This window comes from Otolemur garnettii, unplaced genomic scaffold (genome assembly GCF_000181295.1).
Source record: "Otolemur garnettii isolate 467f Iridium unplaced genomic scaffold, OtoGar3 scaffold00080, whole genome shotgun sequence".
Taxonomy (NCBI): domain Eukaryota; kingdom Metazoa; phylum Chordata; class Mammalia; order Primates; family Galagidae; genus Otolemur; species Otolemur garnettii.
In genome coordinates, this window is record NW_003852475.1 from 826253 (window position 1) to 853315 (window position 27063).

A 27063-nucleotide genomic window follows, 5' to 3' on the forward strand; every position below is an offset into this window, starting at 1 on the left:
TACCAGCTTGTTCAGAAATCCCATGATTATTCTGGTGTAGCAGACAATGACCTTCTCAAAGGAGGCCTATCAAAAACGCTCAAGATAAATAATGAGAAGGTCTCTTTCTTCTGCCTCAAGGGAAAAATTTGTACAGAGAGAAAATGGTTATGATAGTGCCAGTATGTTCATCCCAGTATGGGCAAGAGCTTGGTCCAAGAGGAACAGGACAGCTCCTGTGCCTATGTGTGACCGGTGGCCCCATTCAACAGGACTCTCAGGGTGGTGCCTAGAGGGGCCTGGGAGGAGACACCTAAGTCTTTCACTCAGTAATGCTGAAAACACACATTTCTTTGGTGGCAAGCACAGCACACTCTAAATCTCTCCACTCATGAACAAATTAACTACAGCAAAGGAAGCTCTGGCTAATGCTGTCTCTCAATAGTCTAGAACAAACACAATTTTTATTTACTAGGCCCAGGAACTATGAATAATGGTAAAGAATTCCCTCTTCCACACACACTTTTATTTTCCCACCAGGTAGCAAATACTCAGGGGGCTAAAGTGCCTTTCTTCTATTGTTCTCCCCGTAAAAGAAAGGCTTTGCAAAATAGGTAGACAGCTGCAACAGCAATATTCCCAAGATTCAAGTACTTTGCACAGAAAAATGGGGCTGATTTCTAGGGCAAGAGTTATCTGTCCATCTTTCCATGGCTGGGTCTTATACCAAAGTCTTGTCCAATCTGTGTACAGTTTAAGATATAGACTTTAATTTCAGGAGTATATGCAAGATCTTTCTCAGTGATGCAATGGATCTATTCCCAGGCAAGCTCAGGAATCAATGGGCTCAACCAGGCAGTACTCAAGGGCAGTGTAGGGGTGAGGGTCAAACAGTAATCTCAAAAGGAAATTAGGATACAAATTATCCAGAGAACTGCAGATAAAATTAAAGCTGCTCAGCAACACTTTGGGGGAAAAAAGTCAGTAGCATGCAGATACTTATCAAACATATTTACTTAGCCAGCCAGCTGAGGATGGCAAAATGCTGAATTTTGAGCCCAGAAAGGCAGTTAGCATCTGTGTTCTGATTCACACATCTTCCTTTCTCTAACACGTTCTCCCCATCTTCCAGGATGGCCAAAACCCACTCATCTCTTGAGAATCAGGTGGAGGGAAATCTTCTCTGAACCCTTTCTGACCAGGAGCCTTGAGCACTGCCCCCCCAAACCCCTTTCCTCCCTGTGCTGGCCATTCTCACGGTACTAGTTGGCATTTATTGTGCATATTTTTGTTGTCAGGTCTCGGTCTCCCATGAAGGGACTGTGAACCTATTTATCTTTGCATCTTATGCCCAGAATTTGCCTGGCACATAGACAGTCCATTAATGATAGTGGAATAAAGGGAGGATGCTAATTATATTTCTTATTACTGGTTATCTTTTTTACTATAACTTTATCTTTCACCTCTTGAATACCCTTTAGTGTCTTTGAAAGTGATTGAGTTCCAAAGACAAGATGCTGTACCCTGGTGGAAAATGCTCATTTATTTCCTGATGGGTAGTTAATGTCTAATCACCCAGAAGACATTTAGGTCTCCTTTATTTAGAAAGTGAAGATAATAACTTCCCGAGTAAATAAACAGGAAAATAGACTTTGCTTTCCAAAAAAATCTGATTAATATACTACTTTCAAGAAGCATTTCTGTTGTCGTAAACCACCCCCTCTGAAATAATCAGCAGCCCTAAAGAGTATGTTAGAGATTAAAACACACAAAATCTGTGTGGATTATGCCATTTAGCAATGGGAAGACTATGTCAGTGAGGTATTTTAAACGTCCAAATAGTCAATAGTGTTTTTTTTTTTTTTGAGACAGAGTCTCACTTTATCCCCCTCAGTAGAGTGCTGTGACGTCACAGTTCACAGAAACAACCTCCAATTCTTGGGTTTAGGTGATTGCCTCAGCCTCCTGAGTAACTGGGAGTACAGGTGCCTGCCAGGATGCCTGGTTATTTTTTTGTTGCAGTTGGCTGGGGCCAGGTTCGAACCCAGTATATGGGGCCAGTGCCTTGGCCACTGAGCCACAGGTGCTGCCTCCAAATAGTCAATAGTTTTATGTGAAGAAAAAAAGCCTTACTATGAACAAACTGAATGAATACTAGATTAGAATGAATAAATACTGGGATGAGTTCAAAGAATACCCCAGGTTCTTAAGGAATATAAGACGATTCGCAGGTCCGGTAGTAACTTTAGTGGGGTCTGTCCCAGGAAGGACCAAGTGAAGCCTTGAAATCACCCCTGGAGATGTCTGGCCTAGCTGTGTTCTTAGGTGCCCAGAGAAAGGCAGTGTGGCAGAAGCAGACCAATGTAATAGGTAGCAAATTTTCATACATCAGAACTGGCACCAGCTGCAGAAGTGACGGGGGGGATAATTATCTTTTCTTCAGCTCTGTGAAAACCTGGAGTCTCAGTTAGTTAAATGTGAGTGGGCTGGGTTCAGTGCATATGATTTCTGTGCCATGCATATCTACAGTTCTCTTAAGTAAGTGGGAAAAATGCTTTTCCTTAAATCACTGTTTAAGATGTTACTAGCAAAATCTCCCTTAAGCATTCCTGTTGGGTGCTACCAAGAATTATTTTATTTTACTTCTCTTTTATTTATTTTTGAGATAGATTCTAATTCTGTAACCACGGGTAGGGTGCTATGACATCATTACAGCTCACAGCAATCTCAAACTCTTGGGCTCAAGTCATCCTCAGCCTCCCAAGTAGCTGGGACTACAGGTGCTCACCATGCCTGGCTAGTTCTTCTATTTTTAGTAAGATGGGGTCTTGCTCCTGCTCAGGCTGGTCTTGAACTCCTGATCTAAAGTAATATATACATCTCAGCCTCCCAGAGAGCTAGGATTACAGATGTGAGCCACTGCACCTGGCCCAAAGTATTATTTTTAAATCATGAAATTAATCTGAAGGCTGCTCCCCGCTGTAAAAAGATTAGGAGAAAGATGTTTAAGTGCAAGCCTGCTAAGCATGGACATCTACACACAGGCACACACACACCCTTCTCTCTATGCTTTCTGGGGAGGGCCATAGAAATTTCATTTTAAGCAAGGAAAAAGAAGTAAGAATCACCCTTCACAAAAATGTTTAAGTGCATTTTGGTCCCTTGGTCAGGGCCAATAAAGAGCTCTTGCTGTGAGCCAACTAGGAAAGAAATGGAGTGAAGGATGTTATACTTTATGTGGTCTGAATGTGATTAGTGATTAGTGCTGGTAGCTTCAGTCACTTGGGAATAGCAATCAGGGTTTCACTCCTGCAACTCTGAACCACTACAAAACACCATTGGCTACCATCCCATACAATGATGGGATATTAACTGAAAATCTAATTAATCTGTGCATGAATAATGGCCTAAGAAATATACTATTTTATAATCAATTTTAAGTGAGTCTCTAACAGAAGATAAGATGAAGAAAAGCTATAAAATTATAAGAGGTTGGTACATTCTGTTCACTATGACGGATGATTTTAAGGGGGATAATTTTATAATCCATCAAATTTTTGTCATTTTAAAAATCATGCTTCCCAATGAATGCTGTAAATTAACTTTAGAATTTACATATTTATTAAAAATCGTATTGAAAACAGCAGGAAGTGAACCCCATTTGAATAATAAAATAACTTGTTATTCCACTGAAGATAAAAAAACAAAAAAAAAAAATTAAAAGATTTTATGCATATTTTCAGGTAATAACCACATTAATTGGTATGTGAATTAGTTAGATCAAAAATTAATATTCACCAGAGGCACTGATAGAGTATTAAAGATAATCCCCCAAATTCCATTTTAGGGGGATGAAGCAGGTCTCAGAATGTATAAAAGCAAGGCAAGGACAAATGGGAGGTGAGGGCTGTGTTCTTAGCCCCTAGGGGTGGGGTATGTTTAGAGGAGGGCTACAATCACCTTGGGAGGAGCTGTAGACAGGAAAACCCTAGGGTTTGGCTCCTGTATGGAGGAGCACATGACTTCATTGTGAAAGCCTCTTTCCAAACAGATCCCCAACATTACTTCTCAAAGCCTGCACAGTTGACTTTCCCACCCAGAATGGAAGCTTGTCCAAGGTACAGATCATCCTACGTGTCTGCATTATCTGTGGCTTTCCAGGGGCTGGGCACCAGTCACGGTTGCTTCTAGAGCACCCAGGGAAATAATGGGAAAGGCATGGGCCCATGCTATATGACCCATTCACTTTAAATTAGGTATGTCCAATCCTTTTTTTCCTTTTCTGCTGTACATTGGAAGAATAAGAGTTGTCTTGGGCCACATGTTAAATACATAAACATTAATGAAGGATGATCAGAAAAAAAAAAGTTTATACATACTTTTCATAATATCGATGCTACAGAAAAGCAAACAGAGTCCTCACAAAATCAGCATTCAGCCCACAGGCTGCAGGTTGAACACTCCTGTTAGTTTAGAATTCTCTAGATTACCAAGCAAAGTCTCTCAGTTTCTGTGGTAGGCTATTGGAGTTGGGGGAGGAGTGATGTGGGTCCTCTCTCATGGCTACCACAGTTAGGACTGTGCCAAGTCACACCTGAAGCCAGCCCAGTCTCACCCAAAGCCCATAGTAACTATTGCATGGCTACCTCTGATGTTTATTCAAAGCCCAAGCACTCTTTAGTCAAAGGTAAATCCTGTTAGGAATGGGTCCTTTCCTTCAGGGCACTGTTTAGTTCTGGTTCATGGTATGTCCAGAAAAGCAATCTAGAAACTAAGGCCTTGGAATCCGGGTCTTTAGGAGACTACTTGGTGCTTTATTTGATTGTGGCTGAGCTGGTACACAAGTTGCAAACCAAAGTATTCTGAACTCTTCCCTTTCCTTTCCCCAGGTGAAAGAAGATTCTCTCTGAGCTATGCTCTCTGTAGTTGGGGGAGGCATGACATAGGCCCTGGCTTGGCTGTAGCCACTGGTATCTCTATGGGTCATATGCACCCCAGGTCCCCTGGCTCCAAGCCAACATAACCACAGGAACTGCAGCTTTTGTGGCCTGACTACCCTATAAACTTATTCCAGGCCTTATGCCACCTTTTGTTAGCCAGTGAGAGAGTTAGCTCACCTCATAATAGACCACTGCCTCAAAGATCTGACCTGAGAAGGGAGTGGAGCAAGATGGACAAATAGAAATCTCCAGATATTTTCTCTCTGCACAAACATCAAATTCAACAACATCCAAGCAGAAAAACAACTTTAAAAGAACCAGAAACTTGGTGAGCAATTGCATTACTTTGTTTTACCATTATATCAACAAAAGAAAAACTGAAGAGGTTAGAAAAGATAATCTTGCATTGCCTATATTGCCTACACTACCCATGCCCCATCTTCCTGCAGCACCCTAATGAGGAGAGAATCTGTGTGACTGGTGGGTGAGGACTGAAGTGATTGTAGGACTTTTCACTGGAATGCAGGGCCTCTCTGTCGGAGGGGAACACAACATGGGGCAAAATTTTGTCTGTGCCCACAGAGGAAGTATGTAGACCAGCTTGGCCATAGGAAAATCCTCTTTCCAGAAACCAAATTTCCAGCTAGCTAGAATTCTCCTATATCTTATCCATGTCCACCAAGGTGATACAACAAGGAGTCAAGAGTCACACAACATTATTGGGCATGGGGGAATGCTAGTACTAATATGACTGTAGTTACTAAAGATTTAGATCAGTGGATCTCGTGTGTGTAGCGTTTTTTCTGTGATGTTCTAGTGGTGATTTTCCATCTCTCTCTCATTCCTCTATGTGCATTAATTTAAATTCTCTGTAAGGAAGAGCTTCCCTTTCTTCTTCATTTATTTATTTATTCAGTTAAGTATTTATATCAGTATGGACTTACAAGTGTTTACCTTGTTCGTTGGGTTATTACTCAAAACTATCATTGTTTTATTTTGTTGCTCAAATGATTCTAACTTTGGTCACTGGGTGCTCTTTCACATTGGCTCCTGTGACCTATAAACTCTGTGAATATGTGTAAAGCCTTCTCAAGAAGGATGAATTTAAACAAGCCCAGAGTGCAAAGATTAAAAAATAAATACCTCTTTAATATTCAGACATTGATGAACATCCATAATCAACAAGAACACCCAGGAAAAAATGATGTCACCAAATGAACTAGATAGGTTACCAGTGACCAGTCTAGTATCTGTCCTCAAGAACCTCAATCAACTTCATGAAAACACAGGGAAGGAATTCAGAAGCATTTTAGAGAAATGAGATTGAAATAAAAAAGCATCAAGCAGACATTCTAGAACTGAAAAATTCAATTGAAAAACTGAAAAATGCATCAGAGTCTCTCAACAGCAGAATTGATCAAGCAGAAGAAAGAATTAGTGAGCTTGAAGATAGAGTATTTGAAATACACAGAAGACAAGGAAAAGAAAAAAATAGAAAGAATGAAGCATACTTACAAGATCTAGAAAATAGCCTCAAAAGGACAAATCTAAGAGTTATTGGCCTCTAAGAGTAGGTAGAGAGTGAGAGACTAAAGTAGTTTATTTGAATAAATACAGAAAACTTTTTAAGCCTAGAGAAAGATATCAATATTCAAGTACAAAAAGGGCACAGAACCCCACGCAGATTTAACCCAAACAAGACTACCTCAAGGCATTTAACGATCAAGCTTCCAAAGGTCATGGACAAAAAAAGGGTTCTTAGTAGAGCAAGAAAAAAAAAATAACATATAAAAGAGCTTTAGTACATCTGGCAGTTGACTTCTCAGTGGAAACTTTACACACTAGGAGAGAGTGCCATGACATATTCAAAGTGCTGAAGGAATAAAATGTTAACCCTAGGATACCATATTCTGCAAAAATATCCTGTAAACATGAAGGAGAAATAAAGATTTTCGCCAACAAAGCTGAAGGATTTAATCAACACCAGACATGCCCTACAAGAAATGTTAAAAGGGTTCTTCAATATGAAAGAAAAGGACATTAATGAACAATAAGAACTTATCCAGAGGTATGCAATTCACTGGCAACAGTAAGTACACAAATACAGAATACTTTATTGCTATTGCAGTATTTAAGTAACTTATATTTTGAGTAGAAAGATTAAAGACAAACCTGTCAAAAATATAACTTTTTGAGAAAGTATAAAAAGATACAGATGGAAACAACAAAAAGTTAAAAAGCAGGGGTAAGAGGATGAAGTCAAAGGTAGAATTTCTGTTTCATTTCTTTTTGTTTTACTTGTTTGTCAGCAGTGTTGTCACATGTTTAAAATACTTGGTTATATAATATTTTTTGGTAAGCCTCATGGTAACGTCAAATCAAAAAACCTGCAACTGATACACAAAAAATAAAAAGCAAGAAATTAAAACATACTACAAAAGTCAGCTTCAGCGAAGGAAGGAAGAAAAGACTACAAAACAACCAGAAATTAAATACCAATATGGTAATAGTAAGTCCTTACCTATCAAGAATAACATTGACATGAGTGGATTAAATGCTCCAACCAAAAGATATTGAGTAGCTGAATTAATTAAAAAATAAGAGTAACTATATGTTGTCTGTAGGAAACTCACTTCTCCTATAAAACATACACAAAGACTAAAAATGAAGGGATGGAAAAAGCTACCCATGCAAATGGAGACCAAAAAAGAGCAGGAGTAGCTATGCTTCTATCAGATAAAACAGATTTTAAGACAAAAACTATAAAAAAGAGCCAAAGACGGTAATCATGTAATGATAAAGGAATCAATTCAGTAAGAGGATATAATAATTCTAAACATACATGCACACAATACTGGAGCACTCAGATATATAAAGCCAAATGTTAACAGAGCTAAAGAGAAGGACAGACCCAAACAAAATAATTGTTGGAGACCACAACATTCCACTATCAGCACTGAACAGATCATCTAGACAGAAAATCAACAAAGTAACATAGGACACAATCTGCTCTGCAGACCAATGTACCTAATGGGTATTTATAGAACATTTCATCCAACAGTGCCAGGATATATCTTCTCCTGAGCTCCTGGACCATTCTCAAGAATATAGCATATGTTATGCCAAAAAACAAGTCTTAAAAATTAAAAAAAAAATTGAAATCATATCAAGGGGTTTTTCTTTGACCACATTATTAGCCAGACTAAGAAATTGGCACATCATTAGCCAGACTAAGAAAAAAAAGAGAGAGAAAACCCAAATGAATAAAATCAGAGATGAAAAGGGAAACATTACAATGCAATAAAACTAGAAGTCAATAACAAGAGGAACACTGGAAACTATACAAACACATGGAAATTAAACAAAATGCTTCTGAATCACCCGTGGGTCAATTAAGAGATAAATAAGGAAATTAAAAAATTTCTCCAAACAAATGAAAATGAAAACAAAACCTCTAGGATAGGCTTGGCACCCGTAGCTCAAGGGTTAGGGCACCAGTTACGTGCACCGGGCCTAGTGGGTTCGAACCTGGCCCAGGTCTGCTAAACAACAATGACAACCACCACCATCACCACCACCACCACCACCACTGCCAGCAAAAAATAGCTGGGTGTTGTGGTGGGTGCCTATAGTCCCAGTTACTTGGGAGGCTGAGAGAATTGCTTAAGCCCAAGAGTTTGAGGTTGCTGTGAGTTGTGACAACTCATTATGTCTACTGACAGTGACATAATGAGACTCTGTCTCAAAAAACAAACCAACAAAAAGCACCTCTGGGATACAGCAAGAGCAATACTAAGAGGAAAGTTTATAGCTATAAGTACCTATATCAAAAAAGTATAAAATAGCCAGAATATACAAGGAACTCAAACAACTCAACAGCAAAAAATTAATCCTACTAAAAAGTGGGCAAAGGACCTGAATAGACATATTCAACAGAAGACAGACAAATGGCCAACAGATAAATGAAAAAATGCTCATCATCACTAATAATCAGAAAAATTCAAATTAATACCATAATGAGATACAACCTCATATCTCTTAAAATGATTATTATCAAAGAGATTAAAGAGCAAACTAGCACGGATACGGAGAAAAGGGAATTTGTAGATATTGTTGGCAGTAATGTAAATCAGCCAACTATTATGAAAAATAATATGGAGTTTTCTCAAAAAAACTAAAAATAGAAAATACCATATGATCTAACAATTCCACTTCTGGGTGTTAACCCAAAGGAAAGAAAGTCAGAGTATTAAAGGGGTACCTTCACCCGCATGTCACCGCAGCATTATTCATAATAGTCAAGATATGGAATCAACCTAAGTGCCCATCAACAGATAAATCAATAAGAAAAATGTGGTACATACACATGAAATACTGTTCAACCCAATGAAATCCTGTCATTTGCAGCAACATAGATAGAACCAGAAGTCATAATGTTAAATGAAATAAGCCAGGCACAGAAAAACAAATATTGCACGTTTTTACTCATATGTAGGAGCTAAAAAAGTTGATCTCATGGGTAGGAAAGGTGGGAAAAGGAAGAAGAGAGGTTAGTTAAGAGATGTAAACATATAGGTATATAGAAGAAATAAGTTCTAGTGTTTGATCATATAGTGGGGTTACTACAGTTAACAATCATTTATTGTATATTTCAAAACAGCTAGAAGAGAATGTCTGAAACGTTCCTAACACAAAGGAGTAATAAATGTTTGAGACGATGGATATACTAATTATCCTGATTTGATCATTGCACATTGTATGCATGTATCAAAATATCATATGATCCCCATAAATACGTACCCCATAATACACATAATTATTATATATTAATAAAAAAATTAAAAAGAAAAAAGTAGATAAGCTTCAAATAAACAAACTGTCTCAAAGAGCTAGAGCAAACCAAATGCAAAATTAGTAAAAACAGAGGGGGGGGTGGGGTCTTGGTGTGTGCCATACCTTTTGGGGACAAGACACGATTGTAAGAGGGACTTTACCTAACAAATACGATCAGTGAAATCTGGTTTCTTGTACCCTCAATGAATCCCCAACAATAAATAAAAAAAAAAAAAAAAAGAAATAATGCAGGTCAAAGAAGAAATAAATGAAACTGAAACAAAAAATACAAAATATCAAAAAAGTTCATTTTTTGAAAGATACACTTCCCTATCAATAGAACAGAGGAAAGAAACCATATATTCATTTCAATTGATGCTGAAGAAGTATTCAATAAAATTTAACATCCTTTCATGATAAAACTCTCAAAAACCTGGGTATTAAAGGAACTTAACTCAACATGATAAAAGCTATATATTATAGACCCTCAGCTACTGAATGGGGCAAAACTGAAAACTTTCCCTCTAAAGCAGTTGTTCTCAACCTTCCTAATGCCGCAACCCTTTAATACAGTTCCTGTGGGTCACGATCCACAGGTTAAGAACTGCTGCTCTAAAGTCTGGAACAAGACCAGGATGCTCACTTTCACCACCCTTACTCAACATAGTAGTGCAAGTTCGAGCTTGAGCAATCAGACAAGAGAAAACATAAGGTGCATCCAAACTGGAAAGAAAGAAATCAAATTATCCTTGTTTCCAGAGGATATGATCTTATCTCTAGAGAACCCAAAGACTCCTCCAAAAAACTATTAGAACTGATAAATTCAGTAAAGTTGCAGGTTACAAAATCAAAAGTACAAAAATTAGTAGCATTTCTTTTTTTTTTTTTCTTGAGACAGAGTCTCACTATGTCACTCTTGATAGAGTACCAAAGTATCACAGCTGACAGCAACCTCCAATTATTGGGCTTATGTGATTCTCTTGCCTCAGCCTCCCAAGTAGCTGGGACTACAGGTACCCACCACAATGCCCAGGTATTTTTCTATTGCAGTTGTCATTGCTGCTTAGCTGGCTTGGGCCAGGTTCAAACTTGCCAGCCTTGGTGTATGTGGCTGGCAGCCTAACCACTGTGCTACAGGGGCTGAGCCAAAATTTAGTAGCATTTCTGTATGTCAACTGTAAACAATCTGAAAAAGAAACCAAGAAAGAAATATTACTTAAAATAGCTACAAGTAAAATAAAATACCAGGAATAAGCTAAACTAAGGAAGTGGAATATTTCTATAATAAGAACTATAAAACACTGATGAAAGAAACTGAATATGACACACAAGAAGATTGAAAAGTATTCCCTGATCATGGACTAGAAGAATTGATGTTGTTAAAATGTCCATACTACCCAAAGTGATATACAGATTCAATGTAATCTCTATCATAATATCAAAATGACATTCCTTACAGAAGTAGAAAAAAAAATTCTAAAATTTATGTGAAACTTCAAAAGATCCAGAATAACTAAAGCCATCTCAAGTAAAAAGAATAAAACTGGAGGAAGCACATTACTTGACTTCAAATTGCATTACAACGCTGTAGTAACCAAAACGGCATGGTACTGGCACAAGAAAAGACACACAGACCAATGAAACAGAATAAAGAATCCAGAAATAAATCCACACATACAGAGTGAATTTATCTTTGAAAAAGTTGCCAAGAATGTATAGTGGGGAAAGGATGGTTTCTTTGATAAATGGTGCTGGGAGAATTGGATATCCATATGTAAAAGAATGAAACCAGGCCCTTTATCCCTTACGAAAAAAAAAAAGAAAAAAAAATTAAACTAAATAAAAAATCAAACGAAAAGGGATTAAAGACTTAAATCTAAGACTTGAAACCATGGAACTACTAAAAGAAAACATGGCGGAAATGCTTCAGAACACTGGTCTGGGCAAGGACTTCTTGCATACCTGTAAAGCACTTGCAACCAAAACAAAATTGGACACATGGGATCACATGGAGCTAAAAAGCTTCTGAAAAGAAAAGGAAGCAATCTACAAAGGTCAGAGGCAACCCCCAGAATGGGAGAAAATATTTGCAAACCGCCCATCTGATGAGAGTTTAGTAACCAGAATGCATAAGGAGCTCTAACAACTCAATAGGAAAAAATCAAATAATCCAATTTATAAAGGGATTGGCAAAGGATCTGAATTGACATTTCCCACAAGAAGATGTACAAATGGCCATCATGTATATAAAAATATTCTATATCATTAGTTATCAGAGAAATGCAAATCAAAACTACAAAGAGATATCAGAAGCCATTTTATCTCACCCCCATTAACATGGCTTCTATCAAAAAAACAGGCACTAACAGATGTTCATGAGGATATAGAGAAAGGGAGAGCTTTGTGCACTGTTGGTGGGAATGTAAATTAGTACAACCACTATGGCAGTTCCTCAAAAAACTAAAAATAGAACTATCATATGACCCAGCAGTCCGAACTGCTATGTGAGATTACATCTAAAAGAAGGGAATTCAGAGTACCAAAAAGATATATGTGCACCTATGTTTATTACAGCATTACTCATAATAATAGGCAAGATTTAGAACCAACCTCAGCATCCATCAGCCGATGAATGGATAAAAGAAACTGTGGAATGGAATATTTTATAGCCATAAAAAGAATGAAGTCCTACCATTTACAACAACATGGATGGAAGGGGAAAACATTATCACAAGTTAAGTGAAAAAAGTCAAGCACAGAGAGACAAATCTTGCATATTCTCCCTCATATGTGGGAGCTAAACATTAACCCTTGGGCTGCGGAGCATTCACAAACCAAATGTGCCTACAAGCGTCATTAGCCCCAATCTTAGCACCAAATGAACATCTTGTTTGGATGCCTACAAGCATTGTTTGCAGTCAGAAGGTTAAATACAATTATTTTATGGAGACAGAGAGTAGAATTATGGTCACAAAAGGCTGGAAAGGGTAGTGATGGTTAATGGGTACAAAAATATAGTTAGAATGAACAATATTTGGTAGCAAAACAAAGTGGCGGTAATCAATAGTGAGCTAGGGTCTACTTTAAAATACCTGAAAGAGTGGAAATCAGAATGTTAGGAACAAATGCCTTAGGGGATGGATACCACAATTACCTTGATTTTATTAATTCACAGTGTATATCTCTACCAAAACATCACGTATGCCCTATAAACATATACAGCTACAAAGTCAGACAATTAAGTTCACAAACATCCTAGAAAAAGTCCTTCAAACTTCATTGCTGAAGTATTTTGAGGTACTCCCCTTGGGAAGCTATGCACTGATGCCAGCATGCAGGCCACCCTTCACAGCAATTTTACAACCCTTTTTCTGGAATGGCCATCAGAGCTATTGTCATAGGAGGTCTGACAATTAAGTTTGCAAACTCTTCCTAGAAAAATTGCTACATACCTTATTGTTAAATATTGCTATGGTCACCAGATGGCCAAAGGGTATATCATATGTCAGAGCTATTTATAATAATATATCACTGACATACATATCTAAATGACATACATATCTCTATAATAGAGATATATAGATATCTATACATAGATATACATACATATCATATCTATATATCCATATATGATATATCTATATATCTCTATTATATCTAACAATATGCTAGTGGTGAAGGTATATTTCTTAATTGGATAATTTGAGATGTTATTGATGTTTTACTGTATGAAAACTTGAAATCATGTTTGACATCTTTCTTGTATATGCTCCATCTATGAGTCTTCTAGTAAATTATCTATTAGTTCTCAGAAAAAGCAGGTTCTTGAATAATGTCTCTGTGTTCAACATTGTTTTCTATAATGTTGATGAGGAAGAAAAAATCAATTCTTGGTCTGCAGGGAGTTTGCATGTTCTCCTTGCATCTGCATGAGTTTTCTCCAGGTACTCTGCTCTCTCATATCCCAAAGCTGCATAGGTTGGGCTCAGTGGTGTGTCCACATGGTCCAGTGTTGAGTATACCCTGTCACGGGATGGTGTCCTGTCCAGGGCTGGTCCCTGCCTTGGGCCCTGAGCTGCCAGGAGAAACTCCAGTTACTAGTGGCCCTGAACTGGAATAATCTCATTATTTGGGAATTAAACTCCCTATGTTACTTGTTTTTATTCATCTTTCTTAAATATGTCTACACCTTACATTTGCCTCAATGCTTAATATTAGACATGCTTTTGGACTTTGGTTTGGTAATGTTTTTGGGAAATACACCGTAGGAACTGAAATCTTACTTATGTTAATTAGGTTGTGGTAAAGCTGGTTTCATTACACCTTGTTTTGCTTAACATTGCAGTTTCCACGAACCCACTGTTGACCTAAAGGAGGATTGACTGTATGTTCTTTTCCTTTCTCCTGCTTTGCACCCCAGGATCTACATTTCCCAGGCTCCCCCAGTTTGTTTTGTGGTACTTCCTAGGGAACTAGCATAGGGACCCTCTAGAATACTTATCCTCATTAAAGGTGCCATTTAAGACACTAAGAATCCCAAGATTTACAAAAAAATATACTTTGGAGGTTTTTAACTGATGGGGGAAAGGAAGGCATGCTTTTTGCCTTTTTTTTCTTTATTTGACTTAAAAATGGGATGCTTGAAGATACAAAGTTTTGTTTAAAACTGCCATGCAAAATTATGATTACATTAATTCTGTAAAATATTAGAAGATACTTCATTTGAAAAGGAAAAGTAATCAGAAAGGAAATAAAGTTATATTTAGAGTATCAGGCAACGACGGGAGGCACCAGCACCTGTGAAGTTTATTTTCACGCACACATTACCAGGCTGGCTGCGCTAACGTGCTGCACTGTTTCCTTTGTTTGGTTCACTCCACAGTGATGGAAAGACTGTAATCAACATTTCTTGCAAATGTGTACTTGACTCAAAACTCTTTAAAGTTTTAGTCTAAGGTTTTCTTTTCTTTAAAAATGAACTGAAATTTAATTCCTTAGTACAATCAGAAAATGCTAGACTTGGGCTCAGGATTCTAAATTCCAGTTAGAATTTCTCCCCACAATATGCTAGGGGAATACAACTGGGGGCTATGGATACGAATGGCTTAACTTCCTTTGGATGATAACTAAACAAGTGAGTGAGTTACAGATTCAGTTAAACTCATACCAAATGGGGTGCCATCTGGCATAACAAAGAGTGTATGATTGACCTCTCACTTTAAAACTTTGCCTAAAATCAGGTAAAATATGATTGGCTCTTTTGTGTTATGTCATGAGAGGCAGATTATTCAATAAATTTGGGTAAAGTCTGATGCTAACCCCCAGTCTTTGCACAGTCCTTGCTGTAGTCCACCTGGGCTGCTATAACAAAATAGCATAATCTGCATGATTTATTAACAATAGAAATTTATTTCTCATGGTCCTGGAGGCAGGAAAGTCCCAGATCAAGGCGCTGGCATATCTGGTGCCTGGTGAAGGCTACCTGGTTTATAGACGCCTGCCTTTTAGCTGTGTATTCATGTGGTAGAAGGAGTGAATGAGATCTGTGGGCTTGGTGCATAAGAACACTAATTTCATTCATGAGGGTGCCATCCTCATGATCTAATCACCCCCCATGGCCTGATTCTGAAGTATCATCTTAATGGTTATTAGGTTTCAACATCAATTATTGGGACATGCACACTCAGTCAATACCAGTGCTAAATGGAGTTGTGGACTTATGTCTGTCAATTCCTTGCTTACAGTGAAGGAAGCAGTCTCTTCTCTGAATGGAAAAAGTCATTGTTATATTCTTGGTAGAGAGCAAAAGACTTTAGAACGAACAGCAGCATCTCTGCCCTGGAAGGTCTGTGGAGAGTGGCACCTGGTTTGGTGATTAGAGAAACAATCTAGGGAGGATAGAAATGTCAGAGCCTTTGGTGGCTTTATGGAAGAAGTGACTTTGCAGAACCTAGAGTTTCCTCTTTTGCTTGATTCCTGGCCATGGCTGCCTCCATGTGCCCTATAATCCTTAAATAAATGATAGCTCATGAGAAACCCTCAATGGAATTGCCTCTTTTGAGAGGAAATGTGCCAGTCTTAAATCTACTGGCTCTTACTTTGGCCTTTGATGTAAAAAGACAGCAAAGAATCCAAAAAAGGAAGCTTGGGGCCTTTATAATACAAAATTGTGCCTGTACCTGAAACAGGACCCAAGGATAATTTCTGCCATTCCTGTAACCTCCAGCTCAGCCACCATCACACATAGTTGCATTTCCCCCAATCTGACCCTTTTAACCATTTACATACCGTGCAATTTTACATGTTCCCTGATGATCTATTAATTTTCATTTACTTTAAGTCTTAAAACAGCTCATTTACTTTTCATTTACTTTAAGTCTATAAAAACAGCTCATTTATGACATGTATACCTTTCCTCCTAGCTTTGCTGATTTGTTTTTACACTGAAGATTAAATATGTTTCAGAAGATCACCTATACTACAAATGAATTATTGATAACTTTCATTTGAGTATTTTGGTTTCACCTAGCTCAAGGTAATAAATCCTGGATTGTTTTAAGAAGTCAACACCCAGTGAAATTAATTTTCAACAAATATGATGGTGCAATAATCAGTCGCATGCTGAGAGGGTTAGAAGTGAAAGTGTTAAGCCATCATGATCCCACAGAAGAGCCAATTCATGGCTTTTATTTTTCAGCAGTGATTTTGGTTGGTCGATTCATTCTAAAGAGGCCAGTTCTCCTAATGACTTGGCGCTCACACCTACCAAAGGCTTGCTAGTATTGGAATCTTCTAATTTTTGTTGAGTAGTTAATGCTATTGTTTTTAATAAAAACAAACGGGCATATGTGGTGAGAGCAATTATACTACTGCTACTGAACACTTCCTGTGTTCAAGGCACTGCCACAGGAGCGGCATAATACATCATCTCCTTTCAATTCCCACAGCTTTATGGAGGTAGATTTTCTTCTGTCCATTACAAAAGAGAGAGGGTCAGAAGTTAAGGAGTTTATGTAAGGACAGAGAGCTTTCTGATTCCAGAGCCCACAGCGTTTTCACTGGGATCATTAGTAAAGAGTTTAATCATGTATAAATGATTCACTGGCCATATAAATGCAAACAGATACTAAAAGCTCTCAGAATTGAAAGAGAGAAAATCAAAACTTAATAAGAAATTCTCCTAAATTCACAGTTGGCAACTCTTTAAATAATCATGTTAACCATCTGTGAGGATGCACTGGGGTAACTGGAGAGAGTGAGATAAGGCAGATAAGTGAGATAAGAGAGCGTGAGATAAGGCAGACCCTAGGCTGGCCGGTCCCCTGCCCCCATGGTTCTCTGTGGTCCCTTACAGAGTCAGTCTTTGGGGCTGCCGGTCAGGATGGACTCTCTGATGCACGGAAATCAGTTTGGACCAAGCATCACAACAAGTGCCACCGAGTTTACATCGTACTTTTATATTTTGTACATTGAAATTTCATAGTTGTAAGTTACAAACCATCCAAGTCATCTTTATCATTCTTTGCCACTGTCATATAAGATCATACATGTATTTCCTGATCTGAAAACCTGTAGGTTTCTCAAGAAATGAAAAGTAACATTAACGTAAGTAGAAAGGAAAATGGCATCATTTTCTGTCGAGCCTTTGTGACCCTTCTAGAGGCATCTGTAGGTGAACTTAAGGTCCTATCTTTTCTCCATGTACTGAAGGGAGCTAACTCTATATACAATGACATTTCTCATTTTGATATAGTTGATCTGTTTTCCAGACTGCAGAAAACTGAGAAACGATTTTTCATTTAAATAAAAGTTGAAAACCTTTGGGACAGTAAAAGAATTCAAAAAATATGGAGAAATGGCTGTTTCCAAGCCAACAGGAGAAAGGAAGACTCTTTTTGGTTTTCAAATTAGTTGTTATGGAAAACAACGTTCTTCTTCCCATCAGACTTTGACTTTTTCTTCTTTAAAATAGATTAATCATAATTGTGTAGGTTTAGTTTTCTGCTTGCTTGTTAAAATGTGGAAAATATGAACAGTGACTTCAAATTTTCATGAGTAAACTGTCATTTTGTGTCATTTATTGGCCCATATTTCACATTGCATGAGCTTACTCCTTACTTCTTAGCCATTTCCCAGGCTAGACTATGCTAATGGATTATGCAGACTGAGTCTTCATGAACTGACAATAAATTCCAAAGAATAAAGCCATTTCCAACCGTAATCCAGTAGTGTGGAATGGTTTCGTCAGCCAATCTGCTGGGTTTGGAGTCATGCACTTTAGGGCCTTTTCATACATAGACGGCGCCTGGCTTGTTTTTCCTGCTTAAAAACCACCACATTTGTTTCTTTTTATTCTTAAGAATTAAAACAGTACCATCATAAAAGTACACTACCTGCTTTAGTCTTCAAAATTACTCTGAACAACAGAGGCAGATGTATTTGGCAGATCACAGTGTGAACATTGACCGTGGTGCTTTATAGACAAGTCATTTAACTTTTCTGAGTCTTAGTTTTATTATATTTAGGATGGTGGATTAATACAAGGTAGCTGTAAGGCAGTTTTCCATGTGTCATCCCAAGAATCACACCATCAGCATCACTTAGGGACTTGTTGGAAATACAAATTCTAAGGTGCAGTGAGTCAGAAATTCTGGGTTAATGCTCAGCAACGCATGTGTTCATTGTGGCAAGCCGCCTAGGTAATTCTAATGGACACTCAAGTTTTGAGGATCATTTCTATAAAGATTAACTATAAAAGATATATCTTTTTAGAAGCAAACAAGATAGCAGTTATTTTCATTATTATGCCCATTATACAGAGGAAACTGAATCACAGAACCAGACGGCGGCAAAGCTGTAACACTGAGGTCTCCTTGCTCCCTGGAGTGGTAGGGACAGTCCACTTCATTCTGCACTCTCTATTTATGGGACACAGTAGACAGTTACAGAAATCTCGATGATAAGTGTAGGAAGTGTCCCATGGAGGGTGCTGCCCAGAGCTGGCAGGGGCAGCTAATTTGTCCAGCTGTAAGGTGGAGACAATGGCTCTTCTGGACACAACAGGTTAATATTGACCTATCTCTCTTCTTTGTGGTGAGTTGTGACTATATCCTGTCAGTAAACATTTATCAATCTCAAACTATGTTCAAGGACTAGATGCGGGGCTAGGCAATGAATAAAAAACACTCTTTCTCCTTAATTTTTAACATCACAAATTGTGGTCTGCTGAGGACTGTATAGTTTTAGAAGTAGAAGGTTTTTTTTTTTTTTGAGGTATTTCATTTCAGGTTTCAGACAGTGCTTTTCTGAAAGCTAGGGTAGTGGATCTCCTTCACTTCCCATGTTAGAATCTCCTGAAGGGCTTTTAAATACTGACGGGGACATTCAACACAGAAATTCTGATGACAGGGGTCCTCAAACTTTTTAAACAGGGGGTCAGTTCACTGTCCCTCAGACCGTTGGAGGGCCGGACTGCGGGTTTCAGGACCAGGCGGCTGCTAAGCAGGACAGGCAGCAGCGGCAAAAACACCCTGTAGGCCGGATAAATGTCTTAGGCGGGCTACATGTGGCCCACGGGCCATAGTTTGAGGACACATGGTCTAGGATTTAGATGATAATAGTTCAATGAGGAGAAAGCTTTGAGTTTAAGTAGTACACTTTCACTAAATATAATATTTTACATATTTACATATTTACAAATAATTGGGATATAATTATACTAAAAATCATTCCTTTTTTAATCTGAAATTCTAACTTAACTAGGTGTCCTATATTTTTATTTGCTAAATCTGGCAACCTTATTGGGAGTTTCTAAGATATAGTGAAGGCTGAGAAACAAGTCTTGTGGGATTTCCACTGAAATGCTACAGGTGAGGGAGGGGACAGGGGAACAAGGTCTGATCACAGTCCATCACACATACAGTCTTATCTGTTTCGTTTATTTAATATCTTTGTAATACCTTTTTGTGACTAAAAAGTATAAACCTCTGATCTAATACAATCTCTTTTTCTAGACGAGGAAACTTAAGACCCAGAGAAGTGGCTATTAGCCAGCCAAGCTCTCAGAGCTAATTAATTGTAAAACCAGACACCAGGTCTCTTAATCTTTCTGTTCTGTCAGCTGCTGCAGGGTCCCTTTTCTTCTTTTTGAGTGACAGTTCAGGAATAGGAGGTGTTATGATCCTATGTCTAAAAGTCCTGGGAAATATCTGGCAAATCCCTAAAGATATGCCAGACACAGAGACAGATACGCCAGGTGCTGAACCTGGGGATTAAGACACAATTTCAGTTCCCAAGGAGCTGAAACAGGGAGAGAAACACTAATAGCTTTGTTGTCCCTACAAAAAAATGCTAGTTATTACTATGGCTTGTTCCCTCCACCATGTTAACTATTGAAAGCACCTTTTTTTGATCCCCAACGTGAAAATACCGAGGTTATTTCCCAGAGGCACCTGGAGGGAAGCTGGAATCTAACCTAAACTTTCATTTTGAAAGTTCAAGGAATGCAGTGTATGATGATGAATGACACAGGGGTAACTGTACCTTGTGCAGTGGTATATGATTCACAATGGCTACATCTGTCAGGCGTTTTGACAAATGGCCTGAAATATTCTCTAATTAAGTGAACCACAAAGAATTTACAAGTTGTAGGGAGTAAATGTGTCCCTCCATTCTGGGGAATAAATTTACTCCCATATAGATGAGGAAGGGTAATCACTAAGAGTGTGTCTATGCCATGGGAAAAAATAAAACCTAAGTAGGCATTGGATGACGCGAGGCTAACACATCTCACTGAGCTCCCAGGCAGTGTCAGTTTGGCAGCATTTGTGATGAGCAATGTCAGAGGGTGACTGTTCCCTGGTACCGCTCTTGGATGCCAAGGAATTTAAGGAAACCCAGCCTCTTCTTTTTTCCTCTAGGCAACAAATGGGAAGACATTTTAGGTGACCATCTGGCCTAGAAAAAGAAGAGGAGCACATGACGAATGTGCTAAGAACAGATTGACTTAAAGGGCAAGAGAGCTCCAGACATAGGATATCGTTATCTCTGGACTTGGAAACTAGAGATATCTAAACCCAGTTTGGACTCGGAATCCAAACAGCCCCTGAGGCTTGAACAATTGGGGGTTACAGGGATTGTAGTCTCTTCACACCGTTTATACAACACTGACTATTTTCTGGGTCTTGGTATTTTCTGTTTTTCTTGATTATTTCTTCCTTCTTACCACCACTGTCACCCCCAAATCAAGTCTCCTACATGACCTTAACTTTCAAAATAAGGCTACAGTTTGGCTGCAGTTCCCAAATTTCCCATCATTCCCTTCCAGGAACCCTGGGGTAGGAGCTGCTGATTCATATAGTGGTGTTTAGAATTTATCATTCAAGTCTGTTACCATTTGAGGAGGAAAGTATTTTTTATTACTAGATTGCTAAAAAAGTTGTGAAAAAATTTTAAATAACTGATATGTTGGCTCAGTGCCCATAGCACAGTGGTTACGGCACTAGCCACATACACTGAGGTTGGCAGGTTTGAATCCAGACCAGCTAAACAACAATGACAACTGCAGCCAAAAGAAAAAAAATAATAATAGCTGGGCATTGTGGCGGATGCCTGTAGTCCCAGCTGCTTGGGAGGCTGAGGCAAAAGAATCGCTTAAGCCCAGGAGTTGGAGGTTGCTATGGGCTGTGATGCCACGGTATTCTACTGAGGGTGACAGTGAGACTCTGTCTCAAAAAACAAACCAAAAAAAAAAAAAAAAACCCAGCTGATATGTTCAAATGTATATGCCCCTCAAAAAAACTGTTATTTTAGAATAACTTTGGGATATATAAATTTATTCTAACTATTCATTTTGGAGGTTTTTATTTTGAAATTATTTTCAGAATCAGTTTATGACCTTCATTATATGCCCACTTTTGATCAAAATTATATTACTACCTGGATTTACCAGATTTCTTTTCAATTACATTAGTGACACTGAGTTGATTCCAAAAGCCTTATTCCCCCCAATGGATACAGACTTAATCCCTCTAAAAGAATATGGACACCATATTGAACAATGGACTAGATTTTCCTCCTCATTCTATTGATATGGCTAAACATGACTAACTGAACTATTGAGTTACATTTTATATTCATTCTACAAACATTTATTGAGCATTTACTTTGTGTAAGCATTGTGATAAGTTTTAGGGACACAAAGATAAACAAAACATGAGGGAATAAGTAATATAATTAAGATACTTCCTAGTTATAAAATTCTATATTATATACATTTATTTTAAAAATTCCTAATGTTTAAATCCCTAATAGTATTTTGAGCAAATTCAGCACTACTGACATAAATGTGTAACCACTTTATTTGTATGTCTAAGTTCTGATGTATGTGTACTAGTTAAAAACCATATTATTATTTAAAGTCATTCCTTATCCACATACTGTCACATCTGAATAGCTGATTTGCTGAATCCATTTCTCACCCTTCTCCAGTGTCTGAAACCCTTCCCAATGCTCTTGAAACTCATGGTTAATTAACAGAAAAATTCCCCGTATCTTCAACATCTTATATCTGCAAGTACCCTTCACCCTCTACTTCTAAATGAAATTGGACCCTCTCTGGGGAAATTTCTTCCCCTGAATCCCTTTCAAGTGGTGGCTATTTTCTGTCCCACACCTTTTTATCACTGGGCCTAGAAGTAGAATAGGTATCCTTTCCTTCCTTCCACCTCAGGATTGAATTTCATGTCATCAGACTGTTGTTTACCTCCCCTCATCTATAAATCTACTGACCATTTCCCCTAATTCTTTGAAAATGTTGTTTATTATCACATTCTCTTGTACAACTCTAGTCAAAATCTTGCTTATTTAAGTTTCCATGCTGATGAACCCCGAGGCCGTGGTCTGTCTTCTGCAGAGTTTGTCCTCTACCTTCTCCCACCAATAATCATAGCAAGTCCTCCAAAACCTAATTTCAAGCTTGTCACTCTCCAATGAGCAACTCCTGGTTTATCAGTTTACTCTCTAGTACTTCAACCCATAATCCCTTGATTGTAATCTACCATCCATTGATTTTCCCAGTGTTTTACAGTTCCTTATTCCCCTCCATTCTTAGTCAGTCTTCATGGTTCATCATTGAATCATTTCCTTTTAAACACCCTTAACTCCATTGCTCCTCTCTTTGTGGTACCACCTAACAAAAACCTAACTTTGTAAGTTCTCCACTCTATCTACTTTCCATTCATGATGTTGAACATGGATATAATAAACACACAGTTTATTTATGCTCACTGGTCTCACTGAACTCATGTTTATAACTTCGAAGTTGGCGAGATCCTGATAGATTTCTCCAGCCCCTTCCTTCTCTCTCTCTCTTATGCTATTTCACACTTTCTCCTCTCTCTTCCAAGCTGCAATGCCTCCTTACTCATACTCTCAGCCAACAACTGGCTTTCTATATTTTTCAGAACAGAAGAAACCAGAAAAGAACTGTGGTGACGTTCCCTCCATACCTACCAGCATCTGCCCATGAGTTCTCCTACCCTCTAGTCAGTAGGGACAAACTTCATGCTCCTGTCCAAGGACGGCTTCTCCACTTGTAAATATCTCTTATAGCATCAGTTTTTCCCTCTTTCCTGGAGTTTTCATCAGCTTACAATGTGTGGTAATTTCTCCCATCTTTTAAAAAAAATCCTGAAGTGACCCCATTTATCTACATCCTTTTATAGCAAAAATCCTTGAAAGATTTATGTCTGCTTACTGTCTCCATTTCTTCTCTTTCTACTCTCTTGAGCACTTTCCAACCAGATAGCACCCCTATCATTCTGCTAATAAAGCCTCCTGTCAAGATCTCGATGACTTCCATATTATTCCAAAGGTTAATTCTCAGTTCTTCTGTGACTTGACCTACCAGTATCATTAGACATATTTAATCTCTTTTTCCCCCTTGAAAACTCTGTTATGATCATATTCTACATTTAAAAGTCTAGTCAGGTTTAAAATGTAAGTTGCTATGCAAAGCCCCAGTGGTATCAAATTCTAAATGAGAAGGTATTCACCTCTATGTGGGAAATACTAGGAGAAATGAAAAAAAAGAAAGACCCAAGAGCATATATTTAAAATACATGATGCCCACATTATAACATAGAGGTACTGATAGTTAAAAAGACATGCCAGTCATTGTATTAATAAAAAACATTCATCTGGTTAAACACTCCCACTTTATAACTGAGGACACTAAGGCCCAGAGATACCGCCATTGTTATGACTGGGAGACCTGGGACTAGATCCTGTATCTTCTGCTGGAAGAGCTCAATCACTTCCTCTTTGTCTGCCCTCTCCTCTGATGTAGGTGGGGGGGGGGGTCCCTGTGTAGCTCCCCTCGGATCAAGTCCATCTTCCAGTAAGATAGGGCTGATACTGAAGCAGAAAGACTACCCAAAAGTCTGGATTTAGCAGACCATTGGGTTGAGAAAGGTCAACTATCCAAACCATAGCAAACAGAAATCAATTAAAATGACATGGGGAAGCAGGAAACAATAGGTTTGGAAAGTTAAAAGAGTAAAAAGTTGGTTTCTCAGAAAGACTTACAAGATTGGCAAACTACTAGAAGGATTAATTTAAAAAAGAGAGAAAATATAAACGATATTGATGTTATTAATAAAAAGGATATAACTCAGACACTGTAGACACTAAGATAATATGCAAACACAATCAGCTGGTTTTTGTCAAAAAATATGAAAATTTTAAAAAGGGACATATGAGGTTAGACAATTAAGCTCACAATCTCATCCTAGAAAAACTGCTACATACTTCATGCTAAAGATCACTATGGTCATCTTTGAAGTACTGCCCTTGGGAAGTAATATACACCAACGCCAGTGCTTAGTCCACTCTGCAAAGCACTATTTCTAGGATAAGTTCACTAAATTAATTATCAGAACTTAGTTGTACGATGACAGCTTTGATGGAAAAAGCTGTCCAGAAAAAGAGTTCTAAAATTGCTTGGAAGGGTGGACCAGGCGCTGGTGTCAGTGCACAGCTTCCCAGGGGAGTACCTCAAAGGTGACCATAGTGATAGTCAGCAAAGAAGTAGGTAACACTTCTCTAAAACGAGTTCATAAACTTACTTGTCCAATCTTGTGTTCCTGTACAAATTTATATATTTATCAGAATTGATACATGAATGAAATAGAAAGCCTGAACAGTTTATGACTAATAATGAAATTGATGAGGTCAATAATAATCTTTCTACAAAGAAAACATCAGGCCCAGATGACTCTTATTCATTAACTCATTCTAACTTACACAATTTATAAATAACAGAAGAAGAGGGAATACTCCCCACTCATTTTGACACCAGTATTATTTTGATAACAAAGTATAAGAAAAGCATAAGAATATTACTGACCCATTTCAACTCATTTATTAAAATGGTTAATAGTAAAAAGTAAAATCTGTTAATAAATGAATACAGATGTAGAAATTCTAAGTATAACATTAGTTTAGCTGAATTTATCAATGTACACATGTGCAAAATATCCTAATGTAAGGTTGGTTTAATTTTTAAAACATAAATATCTCTCACCTAGGACATTAAAAGCAAAGACCATATGATCATCTCAATAGATAGATAGAGGGATAAAATTCAACATGACTACATGATTAAAAAAAAAACCCAACTATTAGTTAGCCAGGCTTAAAAGACAATTTCCCTAATCTGATAAAGTTAATCTACTCAAAAATAAAAAATAAAGTTACAGCAAGAACTATCATCCCAAATGGAGAAACACTGGAAGTTCTCCCTTGAAAAACAAGCCACAAGCGGACATAACTCAGACACAACAGAACACCTGTCATCACCAGGTCAGTTCAACGCTGATGGGAAATTCTCTCTTTTGGAAGTATATATATATCTTGGAAGAATATATATATATATATATATATTTTGGAAGTACATACATATCTTTCAGACTCTCACACTACCCTTTCTCTTAAATGTAACTCTAAAAACAAGTTTTCTCAGACCTAAGGTATAATGTTCTGAAAAGGTATAACACTCCTCTCCATTGCCAGAATCATTCTCAAGTTTCTTTTAAAAAATAGTGCTCACAGCACAGAATATTTTAGCAGTCACTTTAAAGAAGGGGAAGAAAAAAAGAAAAAGTATAATTTGACATAGTTAGTTGTAAATCTAGGAGTATTATCTGGGCTAAATATCATCTCACTCTGGGACCAAGGAATTAAACTCATTTTGCTTTTTTCTTTTTCAACAAATGCAGAACTTAAAGAGCTGTTTTAGCTCATAATTTCATTCATCTTATGATCCAGCTGGTATTATGCTCAATAGCATTTGTAATTTGACTGTATTATGTAAGTGAACTTTGCACTCTAAAAAGAACTAAAGAGACATTTTAAGGCACTGAAGGGACTTTTTTTTTTTTTAAAGCTCCTTTTTTTTCACTTTTGAGAAAGGTACCAGAAATACTAGCTCATTTATAGTTTGCTCTGAAAATCCAGCTGAGTTTTGAGTGAAGAGGATTATTTATTTCAGAACCAATGCCTTTTGTTCATTTGTCAAATACTTGTTAGGTGCCTCCTGTGTGCTAGGCATGGTTCTAGGCACTGGTGACCAAGACCAGCCTGTGCTTGTCCATCTAAACACGCAGAAACATGGGGCTGCATTCAATAGCAAATACAATGTGAGTAAAAGAAGTCTTAGAATAAGGATCCCTCATTGAAACCCAGGGGCTTCACTCTTCTTTCTGAAAATGTTCCACTACTATCTTTCAGGTAGAATAAACAAGATCTGGTTTGATTACCTTTCCAGCTTTCCTGCCATCAGACCTTCCCCTCACTGAGCCTTTCTTGGTGCAATAGTCAGCATTGAAAAGTTACCGTTCAAAAAGGCAAATGGCATACACTGATTAAAATCCTGCCAGTAGGTATTATTCCCAACATCTGATGGGTGACAATCTGGGCAGAGAGGCTCAGTGATACCTTATTTTAGATATTAATTCACAGTTGTCTGACTCCAAAGCCTCCATGAACATTTCCCAGTATATTGGATAGCCTCATTCGTTCATTCACCAATCATCTTAGCACGCACTGAGTTATATATCCCAGAGAGATTTTGAATTTCATGTTGTTTACCTGAGTATTTGAGAAGTGTAGTCTTTATCCATTGAGTAGAACTACCCTATTTTCCCAGCTATGTGCAACCCATGAGGCAGACAGACTCTCCTTACCCTCCCTCACCACAGAATATGGTATAGAAAAACTCAATTAGAAAAAAAAGTTTTAACAACTATAGTTC

General features: G+C 37.9%; 1 protein-coding gene across 1 annotated transcript in view; it reads right to left on the minus strand.

Annotated features, from left to right (window-relative positions):
- Nucleotides 1-2224: 2224 nt before the first annotated feature.
- NCKAP5 (NCK associated protein 5) overlaps nucleotides 2225-27063 on the minus strand; it is an 807957-nt gene continuing 783118 nt past the window's right edge. The window contains exon 18 of the mRNA XM_023515856.1: nucleotides 2225-2383. Coding sequence (XP_023371624.1) covers nucleotides 2225-2383 — 159 coding nt within the window. The remainder of the gene's footprint in view (nucleotides 2384-27063) is intronic.